Raw genomic sequence first — 18,137 nt, 5'->3', positions numbered from 1 at the left:
ATAAAACATATAAAAATAACGGAAGTATCGAAGATATAATTCTGATATTATTGATAGAAAATGATTGAAAATAAAAATCCACGTGTATTTCCTATTATAATTCGTTATTAACGTATTAAAATATATAAAAAAATAATATAAATACAATATAAATACATAATAAATAATACAAACAATATATATAAAATATGTAAAATAAATAAATAAATATATATATATATATATATATATATATATATATATATATATATAAATATATAAAATAATATAAATCGAAATCATGAAATCGGCTTGATTTTATCAAGCTTAACCTTATTAACGTTTGTAACATTAATAGTGATTAATAGTTAATAGTTATAACACGTTAATAGTGATAGTTAAAAATTGTTGCGATGAAAAATAGCAATTTTCCTCTTAATTTACCCGTCGTTTCGTGCAGGTTCATTAACGAGCGTTACACAGAGAACGATTACAAGGTCTTACTCGTACGGTTTTTTTATTATGCAACATTAATGCGCACACTTTTCATACCTTTGTGATCGCCATTAATATTCCTCGGCCTAGGTGCCGCACGCGCGGAATGTCAAGCGGAAAGAAGCTGGGAAAGCTGAGAAGCTTTCTCGAGTTCTCTGCTGTTCGCGCCTTTTTTTATCTTTATCTCTCGACTGCGCGCGTGACCTCTTGATAATCCGCGAAACGAAGAGAGAGTCAAAATCTCCGGGAATCACCCAAAAGTTTGCGCGAAGGTTAACAGGCAGCAGCGTAAATACGCCGACCGAAAATTCTCCCGTTTTTTACGCGAGGAGCGCGCGTGACGCGCGATCTCCCGGTGGGACATTCGAATCGTCGCCGGTCGATATTTTACAAGTGGCTTTCCATTACGTGAAGTGATATCACACACAGAGTGACGCGAGTCACTTTGCGTGATGAGTCTAGTAAGTAAACATTTCGATCTATTAAATCGCCCGCGTCGTTGAAGTGATGCGCCCATCGCATCATCGTTGTTTTTTTTTTTTTTTTTCTCTCTTCCGTATCTTCTGTCTCACAAATAATTGATTTTATTAATAAATTTTCTCTTTGAAATGAGATACGATAGAAAGGATTGTAATATTAATTAAATGTACGACGTGTGGGAGAATCCCCACACGTATGGTAAAATAACATTGTTTTTTTTTTGTTTTTTTTTGTTTTTTTTTTGTTTTTTTTTCTAATTTTATTCTGAAACATAAGCGAACGTACACACGTGCGCATATTCACACACGCATGCGTGCAATAATAATTCGTATGCTTGGTTGACGACAATAATGGATGACGTATAGCGGATGATTTTTTTTTACTATAAATACAGTTACGTGCAAATAGGTTTGCGTTGAAAGCGGATTTCGAATATTCGATTATACGAATTACAGGAGCACACACAGTTATCGACACCGCACGTGACAAATAATTCAGTTAGCCGATCGGCGAAACAACTTCAGATCGCTTTTTATCAGTCGATGATTTTCTAGCGTGTAGACAATTCTTCAGTCGCGCAACTCTAATTGATTGCAATCAATATAATCGCTATCTTGGTGAGCATATATCGTCTGTCATGTCTCATCTTTCTTATTCCTCTCTTTATCTCGGCGTCGATACTAATCGCTAACGATACTTAAAATCGATATAATTCTAATTTTAAATCTCGTTATAGATGTGTGTGTGTGTGTGTGTGTGTGTGTGTGTGTGTGTGTGTGTGTGTGTGCGCGCGCGCGCGCGCGCGCGCGCGAAAGTTAAATTAAAAAACAAAATTATCGGCGGTGCACGATCTGCGCGATCTCTGGAAATATTTCATCTGAATTTGCACCGATGAAATATAGGATATCTGATAGGTATAATGTAAAGATTATACTCGTATTATAATTATATTCGCCAATCGAAAATTCGTAAATTCGACGAGCTCACAAAAACCGTTGGAAAAGCGTCCCGTTATCCGATTGCGCGCGCTCGTGCGGATTTTAGAGATGGAAGTTTATAATTCCGTTCGGATCGTAAATCGCCGTTTTACGAGATGCACCAGGCAGATACGCTACGAGTTTTGCCGATCTTTTTTATCCAGCTTGAGTTCACGAAGGTCTGCCCAATAATACTGTCGGACTGACATTTAATGCTCAGGCATAATCGTAACGGAAAACGCGTTTTGCATTCCTCCCATTTTCCCACTACTTTCCGAACGCACTCTTCAATCTTTTGATATTATTTTTCAGATAAAAATATTTGTTTTTTTTATATAATTGTGAAAAAAATCATATATTATTTGCGATAAAAATAACGATCTTGCTTTGTAGATATATGTATTTATCATTTTTTTATATATCGAAACTCAGAAAAAATGGCTTATATCATCATATAAATATCGTTTATACAATTGTATAAAATTATAATATATAACATAATATAATTTTACGTGGGAATCTGTACAATTTTATCTGTAATATAATTTAATTTTTATAATTGCCAAGAATTTTATAAATAAATATTTATAACTATATATTTTATTAAATTTGATGAAATTCTTTAATAAATATCAAATTTAATGTTTTTTTTTTTTTTTTTTTTTTTTTTAATGTAAGTACAACGTTTAATTCGAGTTATTCGAGATGCGATAATTAAATATGCTTTTACATTTAGACTTCGAGGTTGGAGAGGTTAATGGTTTGTCTTCGTCGTTTTGTGCTTTATCGGCTTATTTCTTTGTCGATCGTGATGTGTTTATTGAATGTATAGGTCATGTAAAAAAATACGCAGTTTACCATTTCGAGTCACTGCTCCAATTCATAAACGAACGCGAATGTTTCGCGATGAAAAACAAGAGGCTTATCGCGATGCTCAAATTATTTTTGTGACTAATCGACTGAAATTGGCACGTGACGCCATTGCTTCCAGGAAATCCTGACATACCTGATTTATATATTGCTTTTTAATTCGGTCAGATATCAATCTTCACCAAGGACACATCTGTTGCTTATGTTTCTTGATCGATATGGTGATTGCATCGACTCGTAATTAAACAAGAAAAGTTTGGATAAGGAAGGAAAAATTATATTCGATTCATTGTCTCCATAATGTGACTTCAATTTATCAATATTTTATTTGCAGTATGTAGAATATGATTAATTCTTAAACACACCAACAGTTTATAATCGAAATACGCTATTTGTGGATCAGCAAATGTTTTTTAAAAAAAAAATTCTGTCTCATAATTCAATTATCAAAAATATAGATTAAAATGTTTGTAACCGATTTTGTATCAATACCGATGAAAATCTTTTATCTTCGGAATAAATAAAAAGCCGGGAATTTGCTCTCGTTACATCGTGAAATAAAAGAGAGTCCCGTTTATGATTTTGGTAGTCATGTCGTAAACCTGTTTTACGATACAATCCAATGTCAAATACACGTCTGATAAAATAAACTCGGTTAATTCGGAAGCTCAGCTCTCTACGAGTGAAATAATTCTATGGTAAAGCATTTTTTTGCAAGTAGCATCTTAACGAGTACATTTAGCAAAGATAACAACATTCCGAGTATTCTTTGTTAGAATTCCTAAAATCTTTTAGTGATTGCATAATTATAACAAACATAAGATATATTACACAATTATATGAGTTTAATTAAAATTAATCTACTTAATCTTAAGAAAATTTTTCACTTCCATTGTTTCACATCCAATTTTTAGTTCTTGTCCTAAGAAGTTTTACTCATTTTTTTTCTAAGAAAGATATTTTAATGTTTAAAAGTGAGGATTAAAAAGAATTCAGATAAACATAAATTTTTAACTAACTTTTAGGATTTATTCCTAAGGCTTAAGTAAAATTCTATAATTCGTACAATTAATATTATACACTCACCGTTGTTAATTATGTATACTATGTACACGTAACTGTGCTCGTAATCATGTGCGTATAAGATTAATTGTGTAATACGCTAATGCGTAGTGAGAGAATGCGACACCGCATCATGAGATTACTCGTAAAGTAGTAAGTGCCTGCATGACGGATTTGTTTGGCGGAATAATTTTCGATAGTTCTCGCGAGTTTACGTTACGCTTTCGCGCGCGCAACGGCGATCGATCGTCAGGCGTGGGAATGTCACTCTCTGCGATCAGCTGTCTAACTACAAGGCCGCCACGAGGGGGCACTTACACCGGTTTTCATGACGTTTCCGCTCTGCCTCTCGCTCGCGGAGATGAAATTTCCGTCGCGCGTCTGCGCATTTTCCTAACGAAGGCGCCGATTAACGAGGGGGAGGGGAGAGTCGTAGGGATGGATGGATGGATGGATGGATGGATGACGTCCAGCACGGTGGAAACAATTGATTAATTCGGCCGCGTATCCAATTACTAAATTGGCAACGATGAAAATACCGGGCCGGAGCTCTTAATTCGATTCAGCCAATTAGAGTTCCTCCCGTCGTCCGCCCGCTGAATGTGCTCTCTCTTCTTGCCTCTCGCTCGCTGAGAAAATTTCTACAGTCAAACTGCGTCGATCTTTGTTCTTTGCCCAAGGTAATGTCCGTCTTGAGCTTGGTAAACATCTCCTGAGGTGTCGCATGCGCGAGTCCCCGAAAGTCGATTCGTAAAGTTTTTTTCTTCCGTTGAAAATACCTTTCTTGAAAACGGATTCAAATTCATAATTAAAATTCGAAATATATATATATATATATATATATATAATGGAAGTACAGCGAAAAAATTTTCGGTTTCACGAGACGGAATCTTTGCAAAGTATTTCTCCGCTGTAGAATTGACAATTCAATCTAGTAAGGAAAAAGTTGTTTACTCAAAGTTTATTTTTCGTGATATCTAACAGAAGCTACGTCAAAGTTTTTTTTAATTAGTGCAATGGAAAACAGTTAATTTGCGGAATTGTTAAATTCGCCGTACTTTTACGCCGTAATTTCTCTTTCTTATCCTATTTAATTTAATACAAGATAAAAGCAAACAAAAGGGTGTTGCTGCCATGGCGACATGAGCGTAACTAGAGTGTAAAATTCATTAAATTTATCAACATTGATGTCTAGCGATAATTACGAAAAAAATTACCAAACCTTGTTTATATTAACTGTTTTCCCATGATAAAGGATTAAAAAGCAATATAATATTAATCAGCAATATAATACAACAAATTATTATAATTATTAAAATTCTATTGAAGTGAAAAATTTTCTTAAATAACATAAAATATTAATTATAAAGTATTAAAATTGAAAATTACTTCAAAAGTGTGTCTGCAAAGAGAAAAGAGAAGTGCGAGACGTGTTCACTTCAAAAGTTACAATTCGCAAGCATTATTGATTGCAGCTCGCGTCGGATGTAGCAGCCCCAAATAAATCTAACAATAAGTAAGTGCCCGAATAAACAAGCGGGTGTGGTCATTCTCTTCGTCGGTCCAAGAACCGGGTCAAGATCACACGGGGCACCAAGATGTATGGCGATCGCCGGAAAAAATATCTCGCGGCCGTCCGTGAAACGGCCGCCTGATATCGCGAATTGCGTAATCAATTTCAAGTGGCTACTCGAGCCGCGATATCTAGAAATATCGAGATATTCGTGATTCGATACCCGGATGCGATCGAGATTCTCGGTATCTATTTTCCTATTTTTTTTTTTTTTTTTCACGATTTTTTGTACTTTCGAGTTGCAAAGTATGTCGTAGCAATTAAGTGACACGTCAGTTATCCGGCCTTTTTCACTTTAAACATTTTTTTCTTTCTTTCGAAATATTGTTTATCTACTCGTCTTGCTTTTCTATATCATCGATACACCGGAGGTTCTGCGATCGTTATCGTTATTATCAATTGTAATAATCTTATCCTTGGAGATAATGGGAACTTGTATTAACATGTGATGGCAGCACGTGTCACATTGTTATTGTATAAATATTACAACAAATATGTTTATTTCGGTATTTATCTATTTATCTGTCATACTTGTAGTAATAAAGTTGAAGAGAGTTCTTTACCTTCTAAGTCTTATCAAATTTGCAATATTAAATGTTACGTTATTAGAGATATCGAAAATGATGTAATCGGCCTAAATTCTTTTTCTTTTTGAAGATCAATTATATCTCTTGCGCTGTAATTTCAACAGGATGATCGATTGTATCTTGTTATCGTTTGATCATCGTTATTATCTTTTTTATCAGTTGTCAGATGAACTATTATCAAATTGATTAACACGATTATAGATTACATTCTCAAGAGATAAATTTACGATTCAAGACCTCGATGTGTGAATTTAAAACCGTTTGCAAGATTACAACACATTTACGAGGTGTCATCATGTTAAAACTATTAAAAAGCTTATTTTATGTGTGAGCATCAAAATAAATAGCACTTTTAAAACACTTTTATAAACCGGTCTTTGAAATTGTACTTATCTCGTGCTTATTTTTAAATTTTTTGCAGAAAAATTCTTGACATCTTTCTGTGTGAGATGTGGAAATTAACTTTTTAAAAATGTATGATTTACATAACAATCCAAGTTACACGAAGCAGTTTGTTTTAAGCAGTTTAAAGCAGTTAATTCATGCAAAGTTATTGCTTGACGAGCTCGCTCTGATTTTTAATTGCGTCCATCTAAGCTTAAATTAACTTGTGGCCTTCATAAAAAAATCAGAATCATAAAAATCTCAAAATAGGTTATTACGAAATTATATTACGAAATTATAATAGGTTATTACGAAAAACATGTATTGAGTTTCTAGTACTTCAAATGCTTATTGAAAGATGTTTAAATTCTTGACAGTTTTCTTTGTAGATGATATTACGCAAAAATTTACCAAATGTTTCTAAAAAATGTGTGATTTGCAGTCCAAGTTACACGAAGAAGTTTGTTTTAAATTTAATCCATGCAAAGTTATTGCTTGACGAACTCGCTTTGATTTTTAATCACGTTCAGCTAAGCTTAAATTAACTTGTGACCATAAAAAAAGATGTAAATCTCAAAATAGGCTACTTATCGCGAAAAATATGTATTGATTTTTTAGCACTTCAAACGTTTATTGAACTCGTGAAAGATGTTTAAATTCTTGACATCTTTCTTTAGGGGGCGATATAACGCAGAAATTAACGAGATATATCGATACTTTTAAAGAACGTGTGATAACAATCCAAATTACACGAAGCAGTATGTTTTAAATTTAACCCTGCGAAATTATCGCTCGACAAGCTCGCTTTGATTTTTAATTGTGTTCATTCAACAATACGCTTAAATTAACCTCACATTAACCCCGGCCTTCACATAAAAAAGATATAAATCCCGAAATAGGCTGTTTACCGCGAAAAAACATGTCGTATTGATTCCCCGAGCGCTTCAGACGCTTATTGAACTCGTCCGAAAGAGACGGAGTTCGAGGAGTAAATTTAAAAAAAGAAAAAAAAGGTATGTAGACGACGAAATGTCTCCGTCGCTTTTATGGATATTTTTGGAAAAGCAGTTTTTGCGTTTTCTCGTCCGGCCCGGATCAAAGGGTTCTATAAACAAGCGGCCGTGGTACGTACGCGCGCTTACATCGTAATACAGGTTTCCTCTGGTCCCCGACGACGAGAATCAGGATCGGCCGGATCTCGGCGCGCGTATCCTCTCGTACGTGCACGCGTTTGTTGCGGGCACGGGGTGGGGGATGCGCCGCGAAAGAGAGAGAGAGAGAGAGAGACAGTCTTCCAGCGAGGCGGCACGCGTATAAATACAAGCGGTCGCGTTCGCTCGCGCTTAGTCGTTGCGATACCCGATCCACGTGACGGTCGTCGATCTCACGCTCGCAGTCTCGTCTGCGACCCTCCCCCGTCGTGCCCCGTGCGCGCTTTCGGCCTCGTGTATCGCGTGCGTGCGTGCGTGCGTGCGTGCGTGTGCGTGCTTGCCGCGTGTCGTTTGGCCGACGACGAAGAGCGAGTCGTAGGGAAGAGAGGGACGCGGGGAAGAGGGCCTCTTCCTCGCTTCTCCTGACCGCGTGTGATTCAGAGAGAAAAACGAAGGAGAGAATATTTGTAATCGAGAGAGAAAGAGGGAGGGGGGAAAAGGGTGCAACGAGGGAAGGTCTTCCGGAAAGATCTTATGCCTGTCTGCGGGAAGATCGCCCTAGCGTTTTCGTCGCCCAGCGTCGCGATGGAAGACAACGAGGTCTCGTCCCTGCTGCCTTCGGCTGGCGAGGGCTGATCGAGGTAAAGAAAACCACCCAAGGAACCCCCCAGAATTGTCGAGTCGAGTCGAGAAAAGAAAGTTGTAGAGAAATCCACGGCCCTGCATCCATGAAAAACGGAGCGAGACTCTCGTTGACTCGATCGTCCAGGCCGTTTAAGAGCCGTGAATAAATCCTCGCGCGCGTAAAGGAGCGAATGAAAAATATATAAATAAACTCGCGAGTCCTCCTCCCGTCGGGTCAACGCTCGCGTGGGTTCGTCCCGACGTGCTCTCCTCTCCACGGGCGTATCCGCTCCGATCGGAGCACATACGCGCGCGCGCGCGCACGCACGCACGCACGCACGCACGCACGCACACTCCTGCACGCGTGGTAGCACGCGTTTCACGAGAGTGACCACGTCGACGGCGTCGTCGTCGGCGTCGGGAGTGAAAAGGCGGTCGACCGTTCGGCCGCTTTCACCGACGAGCCGCGCCGGTGGAATAATATTGTCGATCGCGCTTTAACGCCTCGTACCCTTCGCGTCTGGATCTTCGCTGAAGCTGGCATCTCGTTCTTTAAAAAAAAAAAAAAAAATTAATCCTTTCTTAGAATCCCGAAGGCACGTGTCTTCGTGGAAAAAATGACGACCTGATCGATAACGACTCCCTCCGTATCGAGTCTCCGCTCCCTTCAAGACGAGAAATCGCGTGAATCTTGCGTGGTCCACGTCGGGGGGAGGGGGGGGAGGCGTCCAGCGTCAAAGTGTCTCGCGAGAGTGTCTGTTTTTCTTTGCGGAATTCATTTCGGAATTCGCGCACACCGCAGCGTAACCTTCGCCGGTGGTAATAATATCAAATAGACGGGGAAGATCGCGGCCGTACGTCTTCGCTCGCGAATATTTGAAATCTCGGTGGAGGCTGCGAGTCGATCCGATCGTAAACGCCGCGATCTCCGACGGCTCGTCCGCTATAAATAATATCGGTCGACGTCGTCGGGACTATCGTCGTGTTCCTCGTGACTCGTCTCGTGGGGCCAGTGGACGATATAGGCTTTCTTCATCGCTTCAGAACGATCTTTCCGGGAGACTTCACTAACGACTTCGCAAAGGAGGTCGACGTGTTCCATCCGCGATTGTCTCATCCTTATCCCATTTTCGCCAGCCTCGCCGATGTAAAAAAAACGTTAATCCAACGCGGTTAGCGATATCAAGCGGAGTGCCAGCCGTCTTTCACAACTGCCTCCTCGACCAGTAAATACTTAATCTGAAAGTGGCGGCCTGACCTCGGTGACCCCGCTGCAAGATATTAACTCGACGTTTCCGACGCTTCTCGCGCTGAGATGCGCAGTTCGCATCTCCGAGTGTGAGCTGCTCGTCGACAGGGACGACGTGATCATTCCTCTGGCTAGCATGGAAACGGCCAAGATGTACATCAGCGAGCCGCAGAACGGTCACACAACCACCACCAAGTACGCCTCGACCAACTCCATCCCGGCGATGATGGAGCAGGAGTCGTCTCTGGCGAGGATCTTCGGCGCTGTCGGGAGGCAGCGCGAGAACGCGACGATCCTGCGGGACACGAAGAGTCGACGGCACAGCGTCCTGGAGGACCTGAAGGCTCGGCGGGACAGCCTCTTCCAAAAGGCTCGTAGGGCCAGCGTGTTCGAGGAGAAGGAGAACAGTGCCGCCAAGGATATCACCAAGGACATCAAGAACGACGTCAAGGACGGCGGCCCAAAGGAGAAGACGAAGGACAAGGGGAGGAGCAGCGACAGCAATGGCGGCAGGAGGGGCTCGGTGTTCTACGTGTCCGAGGACCTGCTGGAGGAGAATCAGGAGGTGCTGGAAAACGAGGACCGCGACCGCGCGGCTCAGGAGGCCAAGAAAGGACGCCGAAAGTCCTGGAATCCTCTCGTGAAGCCGCCCAAGCTGGATCGCAAGAGGCGGAAGGGCGTGTCCGGCATTCCCTCGCAGTCCGGCAGCACGGAAGGGCTCTACTCGCAGAGTTACCCTCGGCAGAAGAGGCCGTCCTGGTGGAACATTTTCGTCCCCGACTCGGTCTCCAGGTATTTTATTTATTCTATCGCGCTCGACCGCCAAGCGCATGCGCGCGCGCGCGCGCGCGAACGTGAGTATTTGTTGTTTTGCGAAGGATCACGTACCGGTTGGAGCAATCTCTTGAGTCTCTCGAGTCCAATGAAGTGTGGTTTTAAAAGACTAACGAGGTAAGCGAAAGTGAGACGTGCACATTTTTCAGCAGAAAATCTTACCGAGATACAGGCTGAAGAATGAGTTGTCGTTTGAATTCGAATTAACGTCACAAATACATTACATTTCTATACAATATATCCCTGATCAGCGTCATATATCAAAAAGAGAGAAAGAATTTGCGACATGTAGGGAATATTAATGTCTGTTTAATCCGGTTTGATATTTATGCTGCTTAATTATTTGTCTGCAAATAAATTGTTATCAGTTAATCTTTCCGAATGATTTATTCGTACATCAATTACAATTAATAATCATTAAGCGATCGATCTGAAATCGTAAAAAAAAAAAAAACATGTCTCGCGCCGTTCAAGAAAATTGCGCAATAAAATATAAGTAAGCGATACTTTGAAACACCATAAAGGCTGACATATGTGCGGTAATCTCAAATATTAATACACGCAAACTTTTACAATGATATATATATTTACATGATTCTGGCTGATCTCCAACGAACAGACGAAAATGATCATTAAGATAAAAATGTAATCTGGAGGTTTAATTAAATCTCAATAATATTTAATAATTTAATGAAAATTATCTTTCGCGATTTCGACAAACTTCCACTTGTCATTTAAATCTTTATAATACAATTAATTTGTCTCGCCGAAGAATTTGAGGTATCGTAATATGCATTTAATAATAATAATAATAATGTTGCGTTGAGTAATTTTAAATTGCTATTCCGTGGGATATAAATATCCCGCGAAGACAGCTGTTTTTATCTCGAATTATATCGTTATCAATCTTTTACCATTGTATACTCCGATACATAAACCGACTTATGGATTCGATTTTGAGAGAAAAGTCGCGAATCGACGCACGTGCCGAGTTTAGGTAAATATTTTGGGATCTCGACGATGTTGAAGTCGTAATCTGGCTCGAAGAAATCTTTCACTTTTTATGCCGAGAGCATTATCATTTCAGATAACGAACACGTTCGATAACGGTAACTATGTTTTGCAAAATTAACGATAATTCGCAGTCATGATATTTACATACAGACACAGAAGCTGTAAACGTGCATATAAACGTGATTCTGGAAATTCCAACAAAAATAATATTAATCGAAAGATGCAGAGTTATATAATCCTTTTTTTTTTTTTATTTCTTAAACAAATGAATTTTACTCTTGTAATGAATTTTACTCTTGAAATTGTTTAATTTAAGACATTTAAAAGATAAATATTTAAACATACAGTTTATCTATGTAAAACACTTTTTTTTTTCTCTTTTTCATTAAAAGAAACCGAACAGAAAACTTGCTCGTTCCTGATTTAGAATGAAAAATATCGGTTGAAAATAACGGATATTTCGGGGGAACATAACACAGAAGGAGAAAATTAAATATGAAGTAAAAATAAATAAATTTATCGATGATTTGATAATCGATTTAGCTCTGAAGATTAAATTCTGGCGTCATCCTGTTTTCACGTTATTCCAGCTGGAAGTAACGTGACATTTTTTATTTTGAGGAAAATGGAATTTTCGATACTTTAATATTTCCGCGAACAATGTTCTCCTGGAAATATTCCATGAAAGTCCCACGTTGCACTGCAATCTCGCGATTTCTCTGCGAAAGACTTATTCGCGGAAGTCATCGCGAAAAATCAGTGTTGGTTTGCCCCCCTTCGCAATTCGCCATAAAATCTATCCAAGCTGGCGGAACCGGACGATCATTTCAATGGACGTGCTTAACGAATAATCGAATGTAGAAAGTTTAGACTTTTAATTGCATTACATAACTTTTAAACATATCTTTTAAAAATTTAAATTTCAATTGCATTACATAACTTACATATCTGCATGATTGAATTCTCGTTGTTGTTATGCAAATTTCGAAAACTAGATATTTCAGGAAACATACTTTGTTTCATTTACCAAGCCAATAAATTGTTTTAACAGTGGTGCAGTGTATTATTTAAAAAGAAAATTAATTTGAATTAATAAACTTTTTTTCATTTGGATTTAATTAATTTTTTTATTTTTATAAGAGTGAAATTACCTGTTTTTGACTGAGACAATATCTTGAATTAGAACATAGTAATTGATTAATTAGAAAAAATTACTAAGATATAATAAATATATAAATAATAATAATAAATATATAAATAATAAATATATTTAATAAAACTATGCAGTTACCAAATTTTTTGTATTTTGACTTATATTTATATTTGTGCCGTAAAATTTATTTAAATTTTTAAGGAAATGTTAAACTCTAGAAGTAGAACATTCTGCTCTTTTAAAAAATTATACACACATGATTTTTAACATATATAACATTTTCTTTCTCTATATCAAAACCGGAAATATTACTCAGATTTAAGTTTTTCATCGTCTCATACCTTAGAATGTCAACATTGCGCGTCTGCGTTGTTAGCATCATCTGATATTGATGTTTGCATTATTTAATCAACGTAACTCGCTGATAACTTTAGTCATATGTCATCTTGTACGATTCATTACGAATCTCGTTGTCAACGCTATCATTTAGTTAATATTAGCGGTAAAAGATCGGTTTGAACTACGAAAAGTTCGTTGGTCGCTTTGTGCGTTGGTTCTGTTAAACTTATTTTTTTTTTTTTTTTCGAAGCAACAAATTTACAAGCAATCAATTATAAACAATAACAATCACTTTATATATATAATAATTCTTTTTATTTTCAATATTACAATTTAAATTATTGACAATACATAATTGTTTCCTTGTTGAATGCATTAATAATTAAAATATTAGCTAAGAGACTATTCAAAATATTTAAAAATATATATGTTGCTTCGGTGGGATTTCGAGTATTTCTATTAGAAAATATTTCGTGCCAAAGACAAAGACAATCACGACGCAATCGGTGAACGCGTTTCTGTTTCTTCGCGCCGATTTCTTGCGCGAATGGAACTCGAGCGTGTCGCGTTCCGAAAAATTTCTCGACTCGTCAGGACAGATCATCCGGAACAGGAATACAAGCAAGCCTCTTTGTGACTCGCACAAACCGGTCGCGAACGTCTTAAAATAGCCCCCTGTGTCATTAGGCGTCTTTTTTTTTTTTTTTTTTTTCGCGGCCCCTCAATTCCCTCCTTTCAAGTACGAGTTTCGTTAAGTTATGTCGGGCATTAATACTTTTCACTAATTGCATCGACTCGATATACATTTAAATAAAAATGCAATTGTGTGCTGAAAGACAATGACCTCAGAACTGGTCGTACCGGTCCCAGAAAATTTTTTTACTTGTAATATTTTAATTTAACCTACATATAATAAATAAATATATAGTGCGAAGGCATTTTGTTTTGGAACGTTGGCAAAACAATGACAAAAAATTGCAGACTTTATGTAGATCTCATTTTCTCTTGGTACTTGAATTCAGGACTTGCCGCCGAAACATTCTTCGTCGTAAATAAAGATAACTTAATCGGACGTCTTATTTTGCGAGACGATGTAGCTTTACGACACGGCTGTAAATTATTTCTCGAGAAACCCGCGTGTATATATACAGTCGGAAGCGTTGCAGATGCATCGCATATTCGTGCAGCAATTATTTGTACACAAAAGCGTATGTGCGATGTGCGGAGCCTTGAAGGCAGATGTTACACCTGGATTCAAGTACACCGCGACCTTACATAATTCGCGAGCCTCCTTCACCGTCTCGTTTTATCGACCGGCGCGGAAATTATCGGGTGACACGTCCCGTTTCATATTTATAGGAAAGATTTTTGCATAATCGCGTTTGCATAGCTATTACTTCCTTTCCCTTAGCATCCTTTGGATCTTTACGCGGTGGTTACTTGTGCATTTTACCCGGCGACCTTATTGCGCCTTAGCGCCTTAGCCACGCGTTATGCAAACTAGGACGACGATTATTGTCACTGAAAGCTATCGGCGCTATTTCCGATGGAACGCGAATGAGAATATAAAAGCCCGAATAAGAATACGTGACATTTCGTTCGAATCTGTGCAAATATGTGACAGAATGTGTTTTTTTTTTTTTCTTTTTTTTTTATTCATTTCGACATTTTGAGATATTCTCAATAGAAACGTAAATAATATTTTTATGTAATTTTATGTGAACAGATATATTTTATATTAATAAGAATTTTACGGTTATATGATTAAAATATTATGATATTAAAAATGAGACTTTTTAAATTTAAAGTTATTTATTTTAGAGCAATAGAAAGAGATTTTACTATTTATTTGCGTCTTGCTAACTTTTGTTTGAAGAAACTACATATGAAACTGACGTATTATGAAAATTCATTAATCTTTTTCTGTTGAAACAAGACGACTTTTTATTCTTTACTTTATTTTTAACAGTTTTATTCTAGATTTCTAAATTTTTATGATAAATAGAACTCTCAAAAATCGGTTAGTATTTCACAAACATGTAAAAATACATTTCTCTCAGACAACAAAATTTATTTAAAAGAAATAAACTTTTGCTAGAAATGTTTAAACACATTTATACTTTTATAATAAATATTTTATGATAAATACAAGTTTTGAAAATCGACCAGCTTATATGTATAGCCGTAAATATGCCTTTTTTAGATGACAAAAATTAAAAAAAAAAAATTTGTCGCCAAAACTTTTTCTAGAACTCACATAAAACTGTAAATTTGTTGAAATGAGCGTGTGGCAATGAATATTAAAAGAATTTACTCGAGACAAAATCTGCTGCGTGAAGCTGTCATTTCAGTTTATCTTGGAGCAATTTTTGTGCTTTAGTAATTAGAACTATTTGTTTAATCTATATAGAACTATAATCCTATTAAAAATAAAACTAAAATGATAAATTTAATGAATTTTTACGCTAATTTTGTACATATAAAATTAAAATTGCGAAAAATTTTCTTCAATAATACTTTATTAATATTTTAACCTCTTAGAAAACAAGAATTCTGATCTCAACTATAACTCGGCGCATAATTAATTTATAATTTTACTTAAATCATACCCATTAGAATTTAAGATTTTAATAAATTACATCCAAATTTTTCTAACAAAATAAATAAAATAAAATTAATAAAACAGAAGAATGTGATATGCCTAAAAAATTTCATAATTTTCCTTATATTTAAAAAAATATTCTCTCTCTCTCTCTCTCTCTCTCTCTTTCTCTCTCTCTATTAATCTCTTTTGATATTTTTTAACGCGTAACGTGAATGTTTTTTTATTGACCAATATAAGCAGTTGACAATGCTACCTAAATAGTTGTCTCGTACCGTGGGACTACTCCATCGTCTTCAGACACGCAAGGTGTGTCCTTATCCGCCGATGCTTGCGTAAAATGCGTGCGACGCAACTAACTGAGACGGAACACAGCGTCGTTACGCTCTGATTCCGCCATTTCTGATCATTCCGACGTCTTTTATGGCGCACAGAGCAAATACAAGGCATCCAATGGCGATTTAAACTCACGGCCTCTCATTCCGGCTATCTGGTCCTTTTTTTTTTTTTTTTTTTTTTTTTTTTTTTTTTTTTTTTTTTTCTTTCATTCATAGCGTTGCGAATCGCGTATACGCGATTTACGCTTTATAAAGCGTATAACATATCTTGAACGGAAATTAAACTTTCCACACGGAAGTTACATTTCGACCGCGATAAATGTTTCGTGATGCCTTACATGAATCGAATATTATATATATATATATCGATACGTTTTGATAATTGCTTTTGACAGATAACTGATAACTACAATGACCAAATGTAGCGTTGTATTAAAAGTAAAAACTAAAATAACTCAATAGTGAATTTAATGAATTTTCACGAGACGATACACGCTTTATATATACAAAGATTGGGCAAAATTTTTCTTTAATATTTTATTTATTAATATTTTAATCTTTTAGAAAGATTGAACTTCTGATTTTTAACTAGAACTCTGCGCGTAATTAATTTCTAACCTTTACCTTTAAAGCATACTCGTTAGAATTTAAGATTTCAAAATCCAAATTTTCCTTAACAAATTCATGCGAGAAATAAATTTATTAATTTTACACCTTTGACTTGTAATAATACGGATTAGATCTTTTTTCCGAACTCCAACAATTTTTTTGTTTCGTGCTATTTGCAAAACAAACATTTTACAAATCCGGAACATTTCAACGGCAAATAAACGCACGTGTCGTAAGTAGCAGCGATAAAGCAGTTGGACAATTCCAACACTTTCCACATAAATTTGTCGAGTTTATGAGTACGCGTATTGAAGAAAGAATCGAGCTACGCGAGGCGAGATTATCGCCAGGTTGTTTTACTTGCGCACCTAATAAAACTGCAAATTATCTTTCTCGATGGAATTGGAAATTCAGGTCAGAACGCCGCAACGTTACGAGAGCGCGGAAGTAAAGTCACTTCTAAGCATCACTTAATCGTTTTGCGAGAGAGAGAGAGAGAGAGAGAGAGAGAGAGAGAGAGAGAGAGAGAGAGAGAGAGAGAGAGAGAGCCTCGCATTCTCGCATTTAAACCTCGACTTACGCATCTTGGAACAGGCAGATTCGTCAAGAGAAATATCAAGACCCATTGAAAATAGAAATATGACGTATTGCTCGCCGACAAATTGCAGTATAAGTATCAAAAAGTGTAATATTTTTTTCCCTTGAATCGATTTAATACACGATCCTCGGTTATTTTTATAACCGTAAAGTAACAACACACGCGGTAGCTCGCCGACAAATTGCAGTATAAGTATCAAAAAGTGTAATATTTTTTTCCCTTGAATCGATTTAATACACGATCCTCGGTTATTTTTATAACCGTAAAGTAACAACACACGCGGTAAACACGGCTGGTAATTGTTTACATCCGTTTTTTTTTTCCTCTTACAACTCGATATTTTCGCGCCGCTCATTCGGCCAGCGTTCATCTTCTGCGCGCGTAACCACTAATCCGCCTGAGGTTTTGATGGATCTTTCGACCGTCGACCGGTTGCGGAGAGTCCGGAACCGTCGGTCCGGAAACCAGTTTCGAGCCGGCGGCTGAACGTGTTGCATTCGCATTCGAAACGTTCGCGGCACCCGAAAGGGTGCCAAAGCCGTAAGGCGGCGGGAATGAATATACGAGCTCTCTCACGAGCGAGGGAACAGGCGAAATGAGCGAGAGCACGTTGGGAGGGGAGGGGGGAAAGGGGGGAGGGGGAGATTACGCGATATATCTCATTTTTGCTCACGTCGAACGACGCGGGCCGCGGACTTTCCGTCAGGGACGGTGTTGCGACGCGGCGCATCCTCGTGAGAGATGACACGACGCGAAACAACAGCGCGATTCGTTTCGGCGCTTTTGTCGCTTGAAAAAAAAAAAAAATGCAATTTTCGCACGCGGGAGCGTGCTTCTTTCACGCGTGGCGCGTTGGCAACGACGGCGCAATTTTTGCGCGAACGACAGACGCGCTATTATAGGATAACAGCCGACCGATTTAATGAAATAAGAAGCACGTAGGAAACGCAAATAGAAAATCCGTCGGCAAATATTATCTCACGTCGCGATGCTTGCAATATTTTTATTATTTAGCCCCCTGCCAAATAGAGCTCTCGTATCTTATTACGAGCTCCTCCGAGCTCTCTGCATCGGTGACGTAATATTATACATACATGTTCCATTTTAATGGAAATAATGGAAATAATAATTCTTGAAAACGAAGCAATAATAAAAGAATGATCTAGACAAAAGTTGTAAGGTTTTAAGAGAGTCATAATGATTATAATATCGATTTATT

The 18,137-nt window shown here is 37.5% G+C and overlaps 1 protein-coding gene across 12 annotated transcripts in view; it reads left to right on the top strand.

Moving 5' to 3' along the window:
• mtd (TLD domain-containing protein mustard) overlaps nt 1-18,137 on the top strand; it is a 147,895-nt gene that overhangs the window by 55,508 nt on the left and 74,250 nt on the right. For 2 of the 12 annotated variants that reach the window (XM_089078470.1, XM_089078466.1), the window contains exon 1: nt 8,792-10,223. The exons of 5 other annotated variants lie outside the window; for them this stretch is intronic. In XM_089078470.1, coding sequence (XP_088934596.1) covers nt 9,568-10,223 — 656 coding nt within the window. In that variant the 5' untranslated portion in view covers nt 8,792-9,567. Of the gene's footprint in view, nt 1-7,740; nt 8,200-8,791; nt 10,224-18,137 lie in introns of those variants that run through there. 5 more of the 12 variants (XM_089078473.1, XM_089078472.1, XM_089078468.1 and 2 more) reach the window with 4 other exon arrangements.

Source organism: Pogonomyrmex barbatus, unplaced genomic scaffold, assembly GCF_055798465.1.
Source record: "Pogonomyrmex barbatus isolate J1 unplaced genomic scaffold, ASM5579846v1 scaffold23, whole genome shotgun sequence".
Taxonomy (NCBI): Eukaryota; Metazoa; Arthropoda; class Insecta; order Hymenoptera; family Formicidae; genus Pogonomyrmex; species Pogonomyrmex barbatus.
The sequence above is the reverse complement of the archived record's forward strand: the minus strand, read 5'-3'. Positions and strand labels throughout refer to the sequence as shown.